Source organism: Propithecus coquereli, unplaced genomic scaffold, assembly GCF_000956105.1.
Source record: "Propithecus coquereli isolate 6110/MARCELLA unplaced genomic scaffold, Pcoq_1.0 Scaffold8, whole genome shotgun sequence".
NCBI lineage: Eukaryota > Metazoa > Chordata > Mammalia > Primates > Indriidae > Propithecus > Propithecus coquereli.
In genome coordinates, this window is record NW_012154173.1 from 855,075 (window position 1) to 869,235 (window position 14,161).

The 14,161-nt window shown below is 36.4% G+C and overlaps 1 protein-coding gene across 1 annotated transcript in view; it reads left to right on the top strand.

The window, feature by feature from the left end:
• Window positions 1-932: 932 nt before the first annotated feature.
• The window catches only part of LOC105825343 (sodium/bile acid cotransporter 5-like), a 28,226-nt gene continuing 14,997 nt past the window's right edge, over window positions 933-14,161 (top strand). The window contains exons 1-6 of the mRNA XM_012663097.1: window positions 933-1,004; window positions 4,005-4,047; window positions 4,750-4,789; window positions 6,911-7,038; window positions 7,125-7,216; window positions 7,983-8,104. Coding sequence (XP_012518551.1) covers window positions 950-1,004; window positions 4,005-4,047; window positions 4,750-4,789; window positions 6,911-7,038; window positions 7,125-7,216; window positions 7,983-8,104 — 480 coding nt within the window. The 5' untranslated portion in view covers window positions 933-949. The remainder of the gene's footprint in view (window positions 1,005-4,004; window positions 4,048-4,749; window positions 4,790-6,910; window positions 7,039-7,124; window positions 7,217-7,982; window positions 8,105-14,161) is intronic.

Sequence of the window (14,161 nt, forward strand, 5' to 3'; positions counted from 1 at the left end):
TAGATTTCTTTTTCCCTACTAGAATCAAAAAAAAAATAAAAAGTAAAAAAACAAAAAAGAGAAAACGAAACCTTTACTCTTTAAAAAGCCTAATGACTCCCTTGCTAGGGGCATTCACTTTATACTATATAGTAATACTGGTTTGGGATGAATCAGGAATTGAATAACCAATGTTCGTCTCCTTCACTTGATTCTTGCAATGCTTTGTGCCAGGCATTGTGCTGGTTCCTGGGGTTATATTAATTAAAAAACAAAAAACTAAAAAACAATCCTTGTGAGGCCCTTGCCGATTTTCTTTTCTTTTTTTTTTTTTTTTTGAGACAGAGTCCCACTGTGTTGCCTGGGCTAGAGTGCCGTGGCATCAGCCTAGCTCACAGCCTCAAACTTCTGGGCTCAAGCAATCCTCCTGCCTCAGCCTCCCGAGTAGCTGGGACTACAGGCATGTGCCACCATGCCCGGCTAATTTTTTCTATGTATTTTTAGTTGTCCAATTAATTTCTTTCTAATTTTAGTAGAGATGGGGTCTCGCTCTTGCTCAGGCTGGTTTCCAACTCCTGAGCTCAAACAATCCGCCCGCCTCGGCCTCCCAGAGAGCTAGGATTACAGACGTGAGCCACCGCGCCCGGCCCCTTGCCGATTTTCGTGGTTGCTCAAAGGGACCGCGGCATGCAATCTTCCAGAAAAGTAGTTGGGTATTTCTTTAAGGATGAGGCGAGAGGCCTTCCGCTTGGGAGAAAAACACTCACAGACAACTCCCTTTCTTTGGGCGGGTAAGCTAACCCCCGACATCGCTTCTACTGCGTCCGGGACTCCGCGAACACCCAGCTTCCGATCTTCGCCCCCACCTGCAGGCTCCGCCCCCGGGTCCGCCACGCTCCCAGCAGGCTCTGCGCGCGCGCCATTGCCCCGCCCCCTCAGGCTCGGTACCGCCCCTTGGGGCGCTGGAGAGATGGCGGAGTTGGACGTCGGGCAGCACTGCCAGGTGGAGCACTGTCGGCAGCGAGGTGATCGGGGAGTCCCCATGCCCGGCTGTGGGAGACCTGGGCCCCGCTTTGACTCCGTGGATGGTGGCGGCGGGTGAGGGGTCTGAGGAGCCGGGCGGGCGCATTTCTTCTGGGTCTGCAGTGAGATGTGTTGGTGCTTTTTCTTTTGCCCTTGAGTCTTTGAAGAGACTTGTGGTGAAAAAGTTCACGTTGATTTTCGAGGGCGCGGTGCGGTAGAAGTGCACGGAGCACACCACTGGATCACTTGGAGCACACTCCTTTCTGATGAGCACAGGGAGGGAGGACGCTTAGGTCTGGGAGAGTTCCCCTCTGGATTTGCCACTGCTACCTTGGAAAAGCCACTTCCCCAAGCTTTTTGTTTACCTGTCTGTTTCTTATCTGCGAGATGAAGGAGTTGGGCGAGATACGTTTTTAAACCTGGTGTTCACGGGCTCCTCAGTAGGTGAGCCTCTGTGAGAAGGCCCTTAGCTTTGATCAGATTCTCAAAGGGATCCTGATCCTCAGTCTGTTTCATCAGATGATCGTTTTGCTCTCCCAGCTCGGTCTTTCTGTGATTCTGATTATCATTGTTGAATAAACATTTATATATCACTGATTTGGGTGCTGGAACCACATAAGGATATAAACTACAGTGTTTTACACAGAAGACCTTTCAGACTAGTAAACTGCATTTTAGAGAGCATCAATAATAACAGACGATGGTCTCTCTCCATTTAACTGAGAGACCTTGAAATAAACATAGCCTGAAGTAATGTAATGTGGCACAGGCTTCTGGATAACATACACCTAGAACAGGCAAGTTTTTGAAGCATTAGAGCCACACAGATTGCTCAGTCTTTGGTACCTGGGTTTCATGCCAAATGTGTGCCATCACATTTGGCACGTACTATATAAGGTGGCAAACAGATTTTATCTTCCACTGCAGCTTCAGTCATTAGTAGTAAGTGCCTGAATCACTGCGTTGATAAGAACTCTGAGGTTTAACTCAGTTTCAGTGGAGTGCCATGTTGATTAGTGATGTCTGCTGTGGTCCAGGACAGGCAACAATCCTTGCTAGGTTCTTGTTACTTGTAGCACTGTGTATATGTGTCTTTCACCACTGGCTGTGATCATCAGCCACTCAGCAGGTAAGAACCTGTTTGTGTGCAGTCCTTTCATGTGAAAGCTTAGTTGTTTGTGTTTTGACTGTAAGTTATGTGTATCTGGTATGCCTGATTGATTCCCCCTAGTGAATCCAGTACACATCTACTATCTGTGACATAGTTCATCATCCTTTCCAACTTCATGTACCTTTAGTGTCAATAACTGAGATGAGGCAAAGACCTATCTCTTTTGGACTAGTGGGAAGTGGTTAAGATTTAGAGTATGTTAAGTGGGTATCTTAAATTTCATCTAGCTTCTGGACAGATAGAAGGATGGTATCAGGTGCTGGGAAATTATCTTGATCTTAACTCTTCCCTCTGGGTCCTCCTGGTTTGCATCTAATACTTACTTGCTTACCAAAAGTCTCAAAACAGCAAAGATGTACATTTTTTCCATATTAAAAAAAGACAAAAATTTTGCAAAATGCAATATTGTATGCTTCAGTTTCTTTTCTCTTGTTAACAAATCTATCCATAATTTCTTGGTGGGAAAGAAGCTCTTAGTATCATGCTTTAGTAATAGCAGTGACAGTTCATCATGCCACTTCTTAGGTGACGAAGGAACTATTCTGGCCCTCTTGTTCCACAGGCATAATTATCCAGAGGTCCCTTTTGGTTACAACAGGACCTCCTCTTTCTGTTTGGGTTAAGATACTTGTGAAATGAGATCTTTTTGAGGCAGTTGTAGATTTCTCTAAAGTGGGACTGAACAGTACCCTCTGCTTTTCATTTTGTAAAAGTAGTGTAATTGGGTATTTCCAGCTTCTCTTGGCTGTATACTATAATTTAAAATGAGGTGTATTGAAAACGACTTAGAGAATGATTGTATGTAGTGAGCAATGGTTAGTTGCCACATCTAAGAATAGATACTTTTATGTGCTTTTCAAAAGTTCAGTTCCTAACTTAATTTTTACTTAGTTACTTGGTCCTAACTCAGGTATTCCTCAACAGCAAGGAAAAAAAAAATTCAGCAGTTAATTTTGAAATATCAATCAATTTATTTAATTTCCAGAATCTCTTTGAAAGCATCTCTACCCAGTCACTACAGTATTTGTCTGAGTTGAGCATACTCGAAAGAAGTTAATTGCTGTGTTATTTTTATTAATTATAGTTACTATCTTAACTATTCTGATTATATATATATATATATCTCACTTGGTTTTTACAATTACCCTATCAGGTAGGTGTGGCATACAGCATAGATACAGATACAGGTCTATTCACACATGCATTCGGACATATATACACAGAAACTATATGCTTATACCTGTCTCAGTTTCTGCATGTATATATTTATCTCTATATCTACCTGTCTATATCTTTCTATTTTTATTACCCAATAATAGAATTTTGGTTTTGTATATGTATATTTATATACATATATAAACGTGTACACTATATACTATACTACATACTATATCAAATATATATATCCAAAGCTTTGCTATTAAGTAACTTGCCTAGCATTGCTAGATTGGTAAACAGTGGAATTGAAACGCAGGTTTTTTACTCTAAACGCAGAATTTTTGCAGTATACAGATGTCAAAAACAACACCTAATAAATCTGGGAAACAAAACAAAAAAGGGGAGAAAAAAAGCTAGAACTTCTTTTTTTGTGAGTTAGCAATGCAAATACAAGTAACATCTATATCCTGGTAATCTAATTACTTTCAGCGTTATTGAGGTGATGGTGACTTTTGTTTAACAGTGGTTATGTAGTGGCTTGCTATGCTAGGATATTAGTTAAAAAGGGAAGTTCTCCTGTAGAGGTGGTCCAATACTTTAAGATTATTTTTGCTTAAAAAAACTAAATCAAAATTAGATACTGACTGGTACATACATTTTTCCTCAATTTTAGATTTTCTTCCATTTATTTGTGATGGTTGTTCAGGAATATTTTGGTAAGTTAAGATTTTATACAGGATTTGGGAGTAATTTTGGTGTTTGTAATATGGGGTTTATTTCTGAAAAGTAAAATGATTTAAAATAGTTGTTACTTTAGCCATTGATATTTGATATTCAGTATAGCAATTACTTGGGGAAAAAAAGAAACAGATTAGCCATAGGCTCTGATAACTTAATTCACATAAGTGACTAATCTTTAAGCTTCCAGAAATGGGGTCATGTGTGTAAATTTATGTAAAAGTTGTATTTTTAATTACAAGGAGAAAATAATATCCACAATATAAAGAATATGATTTTTTAAAGCCCAGCTATGACTATTGCTCTTTATTTTAATTAAAAGTAATGCATATTTCTAAATCATTCAGAATTAAAGCACTCCTTTCACATTTAACTACTGATGATCTTTTAGAAATAAAAGAAATGCAAAGATTTGTTTGTATTTTCATAAAGATAAATTAGCATGGTAAATTGCTTTTACTCATATTGAAACTGAACATTTGTTTTAAAACTTTTGAGACTAGATGCTCCATCTTTACCTGACATTTCAGTTTTTTCATCTATGCAAAGTTCTTAATGTATTGTGAGTATAATGTATCTTAAGAATACTAAACATTAAAATATCTCATAGTACTACAGTTATCTTTAAGTATGTTATTTGATTGCATGTAAATGAATGCTATTTTTTTAAATTATTTAAGCCTTGAACACAGAAGCAGGGAGTCTCACGGTTGTCCTGAGGTATGTTAATATTTTTTAATGTGATAAAACATAGTTGTATTCATGTACTTTCATACAGAATTTGATTAGATTGAAAGCCAGTCAGTGCACCAGAGGTTAAAGTTTGGCATACTAAACTGTTAATATAAAGAGGCTTTTGTTTCATTTATATTATTTTTCACTGTCTTAAAGAAAAATTTATCTACATGGTTTTTAAAATTTTTTATCCTCATAATTCTTATTCCTTAACATTTCTATTTAGGTGGCCCATTTACAGCAGGCTATATATTTATAAATATACATTGGAATTAATGTCCTCACCATATACTCCCTCCAGTTCACTGTTTCCTTCACTGTTGAATTCATTTTCACTGGTGCCTGGTGATAGGATCTGTGGTAGTAAATCATTCTAGTTCAGTCAGCCTTAGACCACCAGGAACAAACCTGTAGTCTGACAAAATTCCCACCCTAATTCTGAACAAATCATAGATTTGGCACATAGAAGCCAAAACACCACCCTATTACGTACGATAAAGAATAAGTTGAATGATGAGGCTTAGTGTAGAGCGAAATGGGTCCGCAAAGGAAATTCAGGATTGGGCAGACTTGCCCACCAGTCACAGCAGTACTGACCAGGTTAGGCTTTCTGCCTGAAGGCAGTTCAATTCCAAGAGGAAAAAGAAAGTGGAATTCCCCATGCCTGATGTAATTTTCTTAAATTTGACAACCAAATAAGTTGTTCCACCTCTCCTGGGGCAGAGAGAGGCAGGGAGTTAAACTGAATTCACTCCAGTGGGAAAGAAGCATTTGCCTCTAAAACTTTTCAGTGGATATTTATTCCTGCCCACCATTTACCAAGCACTCTGCCAAGGATTTTCACATCTTTTCTCTCATTTATTGAAAATTAAGGTTCCATGAGCTTCAGTTGAAATCTGACCCTTTTTAAGTGTAAGTTATCAGTCAAAATCTGACCCTTTGAAGTTTATGTGATCTATCTGAGGAAAATTAAAATTACCTAATATGTTGGTTTTATGCAGGATTAATTAGAAGAAAATACTCAGAGTTGTATAGTAAAACTTACTGATGTTTCTCATAGCTTATAAATCTGTCTTGTGCTTTCTTTTTTCTTATGATATCATTTGATTTCTATGAATGTCTCTTAGATTACTACCTCTTATTAATAAAACACTGAAATACCATTAGACCATTGCAACAAATTTGGAAGGATACTTAAGTTAATTCTAACAAGATATAACTATCATTTATAAAGGAATGCCTTTTGGTTAGAGTTTTCAAGCAATTATCTCTCTAAGTTTATTCAACTACTTACTTAATGCTCAGAATAGCCTGACTGATCTAAATTTTTTTTTAATCCTATAAAATCTTCTCTTCCTGGGATGGAATACTTGCTGGTAATGAAATATGAAACAGAGCATAGAGAAAGATATGTGATTATGAAAACTGTCTTTAACCCTTTATCTCATGGATAAATATATAATTTTTAAGTGTTTTATTCCCTGAGTTAATGTTTAATCTCCTAAAATCAGTATAGAAAGTAGATGTGACTTGTCATTTGAGGGTTGATATAGGCTGGGTGTGGTGGGTCACGCCGGTAATCCTAGCATTCTGCTAGGCTGAGGCAGGAGGATCGCTTGAGGTCAGGAGTTTGAGACCAGTCTAAGCAAAGAGGAGACCCCATCTGTACTAAAAATAGAAAAAAATTAGCCGGGCAACTAAAAATAAAAAAAAAAAAACTAAAAAATTAGCCGGATGTGGTGGTGCGTGCCTATAGTCCCAGCTACTCAGAAAGCTGAGGCAGGAGGATCACTTGAGAATATTATTATGGGGGCATCTTTGTGTGGGACTCTTACAAAGTAGATTAAAATTGTAGAGAGTAATTGAATAGTCATTTTAATTTACTTACACGATAAATATACCACAGTAGGAAAAATATGAAAATGTAGAACAGTCAGCACAGTAATCATTTCTCACATAACCATTCATTATAATCCTTATGTGAGAGTATGTAACTTGCTCTGATAAGTTTAAGCAAAATGATGTGGATGCTGTCTTCTAACATAGACTCGTTGATATGCTTTAAATGTGAAATATAATGTCATTTCCCCCTTTTTACATTTTCAGGTGACTGTAATCAATGATAGACTGAAGACAGATAAACATAAATCTTATTCATGCTCATTTAAGGACTGTACTGAAAGAGAACTTGTGGCAGTTATGTGTCCTTATTGTGAGAAAAACTTCTGCCTAAGGTGATCACTTAAACCATTCATGCTTTGTGTATCTGTCCAGTTACATACAAATGCATGAACCAGTGTCACTCTTCTCTTGCTCGTAGACACCGTCATCAATCCGATCATGAGTGTGAAAAACTAGAAATCCCAAAGCCTCGAATGGCTGCCACTCAGAAACTTGTTAAAGACATTATTGGTAAGTATTTAGAAAGCTTATTTTGTTGCTTTCCTTATTACTGTATACTCTTAGTTCCAGAGGTCCTGCTTCTTGTGTCCTGCTTCTTACCAGTTAACAGCCTTGATGGTCATAACTTGCATTTTGATGACATTCTTGTGACATTATTTCTCACAAGGTCTGCCGGACCAATGAAAATTTGGAAATTGTTTGGAAGTACCCCCACCAGGGTCTCTTTGGCTGGGTCACTTAGATCAGCTAGTTAACCATTGTGACTAGAAATGGTATTCATGAGATTGAAATACCCAATTGCTTTCTCTAATGATTAAACTCTAGTCAGCTTTCCTACTGATAATATGAGATACTAGGAAAGAATGTATCTGTGACTTAGATCAATCTCTCGGCCAATATGTTAATTCATAATTTTCATCCTGTATAAAGGATAGTTTCTTTATTGAAATCCTCTATAACCAAATCTTAAGGTTCTCTGTAGAAGCATTCGTGGCTGCTTTAGTTTAAACAGGCTTAAGTTGGAAAGAAGCACGCAACAGTGAATTTTTTGATGTAGAGATTGCTTAGATCAACCTCAATGATATTTTCCATTGGTCATATAAATATGATACCTATACAATGAATGTGGTCTCTCTGTTGGTTTCTAATGTGGTTTCTATTGTGTGTAATTTGTGTATGTTTCAGGGCCATAGTTAATAAATACTTTATAATAAAACTCCCAAAAATGCAATGTAAAAGTTGTTATGTGCTTACATGCTTACACTTAATCTCTTAGATTCCAAGACAGGAGAGACAACAAATAAACGACGGAAAGGAGCCAAAAATAGTGAAACAGCTGCAAAGGTTGCATTGATGAAATTAAAGATGCATGCTGATGGGGATAAGTCATTGCCTCAGGTTGGTCCTAGAGATTTTTAAAAACAAAAAAATACCAAATATAGTTGAAGGCCTCTTTTTTTTCTCCCTCCCATCAATTAACAACTAACCTGAACCTGATATGTATCATTCCTAATATTACATGGTGTATGTCTGCAAAAATAATACATAGTTTTTTGAGTTTTTTCCCTTTATGAGGAACATTAGAGGCTGGGAGCGGTGGCTCACACCTGTAATCCTAGCACTTTGGGAGGCTGAGGCGGGAGGATCTACTTGAGACCAGGAGTTCAAGACCAGCCTGGGCAACATAGTGAGACCCTGTCTCTACACAGGAAAAAAAAAATTAAAAAAATAAAAAGGCAGTGAACCTTATGTACCCTTCTTCAACTTGTTTTTTTTCCCCACTTGGCATCATGTTTTTAACATTTATCCATGCTGAAACATTCAATCTAGTTCATTTTGACGGCTGTACATTATTCCATAGTATAAATATATCTGTATTCAGATTTTTCCAATTTTTTGCTATTATAAACAATTCTACAGTGAACATCCTTGTGTATGTACAGAAGAGTTTCCCTAGGACTGTACCTTTAAAGCTTCACAGTGTCAATTATTTTCTCTAACAACCCAGTATGTGTGTACATACATGCATACCTTAACACAGTTTCATTAAGTGATACTCAGCCTTAATGTGTCTTATATACTTTTGTTTTTTTATTCTATTTTATTTTATTTTATTTTAAAGGATGTTGGTCAGAACCTACCAGGTTGATTTTCCAACCCCTGATGGATTAGAACCACCAGATTAAAAGATGCTACTTTAGCGAATATACCTAGAAATAGAAAAACTGTGTTATGGGATTTGCTCATCTTCAGCTTTATTAGATATTGTCAATTTATTATTGCCAGGGTTGTACTGATTTGTCTCTTTCAGTGCTTTCAATTATATCTATTCTTGGCCATTTATCCTTTCATAAAAATTTTAGTATCACTTTGTCCTGTTCTGTGAAATTGTGATTTTGATAGGGATTGCGCTGAACTTTATATTAGAGACAGTTGACATCTTTAGAATTTTGACTCTTCCCATCTGTGTCTGTGGTTTGTCTTTCTAACTTTTCTTTAGGTCTTCTTTTATACGTAATTATAGAAGTAATATTCCGTAATGCTTATCGTAAATATCTATGTACCTTTTCTTAGATTTATTCTTAGAGTCTTTATAATTTTTGCTGTCATTGTAAATAATACCTTTTTTAAAAACTAAATTTCCCTAATTGGTTATTGCTGGTTGGTGCATGTTGCCCTTCTGTCTAGCAAATAAATTCCTAATAGTTCCCATACTTTGTAGATTTTCTGGGATGTTTTCTGTGCTGTCGTATCTTCAGCAAATGCCGTTTTTTGTGGGGTTTTTTCCCCCCAGTTTTCTTTTCTCTTACTCCTTCTTTTCATTGTCATTTGTCTTAACGGCTGAGATCTTCAGAATAATGTTGGATAATATGGGTAATAGCAGGCATCATCATCATGTTTCAGACTTTGATGAAAATGCTTCTAAAGTTTCGTCAAGTATTATATTTGCAGTAGATTTTTGATAGTAGCCTTTACAGGAGAACAGTATTCCTTTCTATTCCTAATTTGCTAAGAATTGATACCATGAATGGATATTAAACTTTACTATAAGTGTTTTTCTTACATCTAGAAAGATCTTTTGTTTTTTCCTTATCAATGTGATAACTTATATTGATTGATTTTTCTGTTAAGTCACCAAATATTCCAGGATAAACCACTTGATTGGTATATAATTCTTTTAAAACATACTGCTAAATTGATGTGCTAATATATTATTTAGTGTTTTTTAGTGACATTACTAGCAAGATTGTACTCAAATTGAGTGGCTTTTTCCTGGTCTTTGAGATATTTGTCAAGGGTGGGGATTATTTGTTATTGAAGGTTCGGTAACACTCTCATGACCTTTGGATCTGTTTTCTTTTCTTTTTTTTTTAATTTTTTTATTTTCCTTTGTGATTTATTCCATTGCTTAGGGATTTACTTTTTTAATTTTTTTTTATTTCAGGATATTACAGGGGTACAAATGTTTAGGTTACGTATATTGTCCTTGCCCCACTTGAGTCAGAGCTTCAAGTGTGTCCATCCCCCAGATGGTGCGCACCGCACCCATTATGTGTGAATATACCCATCCCCTCCTCCCCCCTCCCACCTGCCTAACACCTGATGAATGTTATTACTATATATGCACTTAAAGCGTTGATCAGTTAATACCAATTTGATGGTGAGTACGTGTGGTGCTTGTTTTTTCATTCTTGGGATGCTTCAAATGGGTTCCAAACACATCTGCACTTGAATATTTATAGCAGCATAATTCACAATTGCAAAGATGTGGAAACAACCCAAGTGCCCATCAATACATGAGTGGATTAGTAAAATGTGGTATATGTATATGTATATATATATGTATGGAGTTCTATTCAGCCACAAAAAACAATGGTGATATAGCACCTCCTGTATTATCCTGGATAGAGCTGTTTTCTTTTTTTTGAGGGGAGAATTTTGAATACTATTCCAATGTGTTAAATCTTAGTTTATCTGGGTAATATATTTCTTCTGAAGTCAATTCTGGTAAATAGTATTTTTCTAAAAAATTCCTATTTGATGTAGATTTTTCAATTTATTGTTATAAAGTTGTTCAAGTTTTTCTTTCGTGATTCAAAATCTCTGTTGTGTCTTTAGTCATTCCACTTCATTCTTAATATTTTTTATTGGTACTTTTCTTTCTTTCCTCCTTAAACAGAGTAGCTAAAGGTTTATCTTTATTTTTTCTTAGTCTTTTCAAAGAACCATGTTTTAGTTTTATTGAACTCTATTTCTTTGCCGTTTCACTGATTTCTGCTCTTATATTATCTCAAACACACACAAGTTGCAACCATAGTGCAAAGAACTTTTCCATATCCTTTACCCAAATGCACCAATTATTTACATTTTGCCCTGTTTGCTTTATCATTTGTATCATCTTTCTATCCATATATATGCACATATGTATGTGTGTGTACACTTACTAATTTTTGGTCTACTTGATGTATCAGTCTCGCAGATGTGTTAAAATTTCCCACTATGGGCCAGGCACGGTGGCTCACATCTGTCATCCTAGCACTTTGGGAGGCCAAGACAGGAGGATCGCTTGAGGTCAGGAATTCCTGACCAGCCTGAGCAAGAGCAACACCCTATCTCTACAAAAAAATAGAAAAATTAACCAGATGTGGTGGTGTGCACCTGTAGTCCCAGCTACTCAGGTGGCTGAGGCAGGAGAATCGCCTGAGCCCAGGAGTTTGAGGTTGCTGTGAGCTATGATGGTGACACTGCACTCTTGCCAGGACGACAAAGTGAGACTCTGTCTCCACAAAAAAAAAGGAAAAACTCCCACTATGGATGTGGTTTTATTAGCTTTTTTTTTCTGGTAATAATAATGATTTTGCTGAGTTGTATATTATCAGGTGCATAGAATTTCTTCATCGTTATATCTTTTTTATAAATTTTGCTTTTAATCCTATTTTGAATTATATTGTTTTATTAGCTTTCTTCTGGTAAACATTTAACTATTATATCTTTTTTTCATCCCTTTTATTCAATTTTTATATGTGTTTTGTTTTAGGGTGTCTCTTATAAGCCACATATAGCTGGACTTTGTTTTTTTAATCCAGTTTGATAGTATCTCTCTTTTATAGGTGAGTCAAATCCTTTCATATTTATTGTGATAACTGGTATATTTGAACGTATTTCTTCCATCTTATGTTTTCTGCTCATCATCCTTTCCCTTCGAATCTTTCTTTCTCTTTGCTGTCATCTTTTGCATTGCTTGAATTTATTCTGCTGGTTTACAAACCATTGATGATAGTTTTTTTATTTTGATGTTTATCCTTAATATTTTCCTTTTTTGAAATTTTATTTATTGGAAATTTTTAAAATAGCAAAGATAGTACCTGCTTTTAACAAGTGTAACCATTAAGAGATGTATATAGGAAAAAAACAAACACACCCTCCTATGTCCTTCATCCATTTCCATCCCCCTAAAACATTGGTTCTCAGTTGAAGGTGATTTTGTCCCTTAGGAGACATTTGGCAATGTCTGGAGACATTTTTGGTTGTTACAGTTGAGGATGGGGTGCTACTGGTATCTGGTGGGTAGAGGCCAGAGATGCTGTTAAACATCCTACAGTGTACAGGACATGGCCCACAACAGAGTTTTCTGGTTTAAAATGTTAACACTGACAAAGTTGAGAGGACTTGCTCTGAAGTACCCAATAATATAATTCACATTATTTTGTAATTTTTTGTCACTTAAAATGTAATGAAAACATCTATAGCACTTACTTTGTTCCAGGCACTCTTCTAACATGTTTCATCCTTCAGCTAGCTTATGAAGTATGCACTCTTAACTCTTACCCCAAAAGGCGAAGTAGCTTGCTAGTAACATAGATACTGAGTGGAGAACTGTGAATTGAAACCAGTCAGGCTTCAGAGACAGTGTTCTTCACACATGTAATAATACTTCATAGAACACTCCACAAGTTTTTACGCCTAAGTTTTTCTCCTTACCATAAATGTTTGTGTGTGTGTATTTGGAGATATAGATATAAAAGAGATATATGTATGTGTGTGTCTATTCATACATGCTTTCATATATAATATACATATAAACACATGTACACACATATCTGCATATATACGTGCACACATCCATGTATCTGTGTATACGTGTGTACATGTGTATAACTTTAAATAAATGGATATGTATTCTACTTGTATTAATATATGTATGAAAGGCATAAGGAGTGTCTTTCAGTCATCATTTTGTAAAATTGCATCATCCATTTAGTCCACACATGTTTTTTTGAATACTTTTTATATACCAGGAGCTGGGGATACAGCAGTGAATGATACAGAGTCCCTGATCTTAAGGAGTTTACATTCCATTGGGGTGAGACATCTATAAAATATATAACATGTCATATAGTGATTAGGGCTAAAAATGAAAACAAAGAGGATTGTGGGTAGATTATATATCTTTCTATATATCCTTCTCTAAATATATCCTTCTCTTATTAATGCCTGGTAGAAATTCCCTCAATGAGCAGATGGCTCTAAATCTTTTTCTTTAAAAGCTGCATCATATTCTTTGGATAGGTGTACTGTGACTTATTTTGCCATTTTCCTAATGATGAGCATTTTCATTTTGTTTCCAGTTTTGGCTACCATGCTAAGTAGCCTCAGTCCGATACTTTCATTTCTGTGGGATAAATTCCCATGAGTGTGTTTGCTGTGTCAAAGGGTATGTACTTTAGTATTTATCACTCTTTCTGTGATATATTTATCCTCATTTCACAAATAACTAATCTAGAGTTAAATATTCCTTAAGATCACTCAGGTAGTAAGAGCCTATCATCCTAACCAGTTCAATATACTGCCTCTTGTGGCCAAACATGAGAATACCCTTTTACTCCCATGGTTTCCAGTAGCTGTTAGCATTCAAGTTTTAAGTCCAGTCTCATGGCTATAAAAAGATATCTTATAATTGCTTTAATTTGCATTTCCATGACTACCATTCAGTCTGAGCATCTTTTAATGTGTTTTCTGGTCATTTGGAATTGCTTTTCTCTGAATTGTCCATGCACATCCTTTTTGATCGTTTCTCTTGTAGGTTGTCTTTTTATTTTGTTTAGTCAACTTGTGGAAGCTCTTAGACTATAATAGGTATTTAGCCTTTATAAATAATCAATCTGGGCCGGGTGGCTTGCGCCTGTAATCCTAGCACTGTGGGAGGCCGAGGTGGGAGGGTTGCTTGAGTTCAGGATTTCGAGACCAGCCTGAGCAAGAGCAAGATCTATCTCACTAAAAATAGAAAAATTAGCTGGGTGTGGTGGTGTCTACCAATAGTCCCAGCTACTTGGGAGCCTGAGGCAAGAGGATCGCTTGAGGCCAGGAGTTTGAGGTTACAGCAAGCCACTATGATGCCACTGTACTCTGCCCCGGGCGACAGAACGAGACTCTGATCTAAAAAAAAAAAAAAAA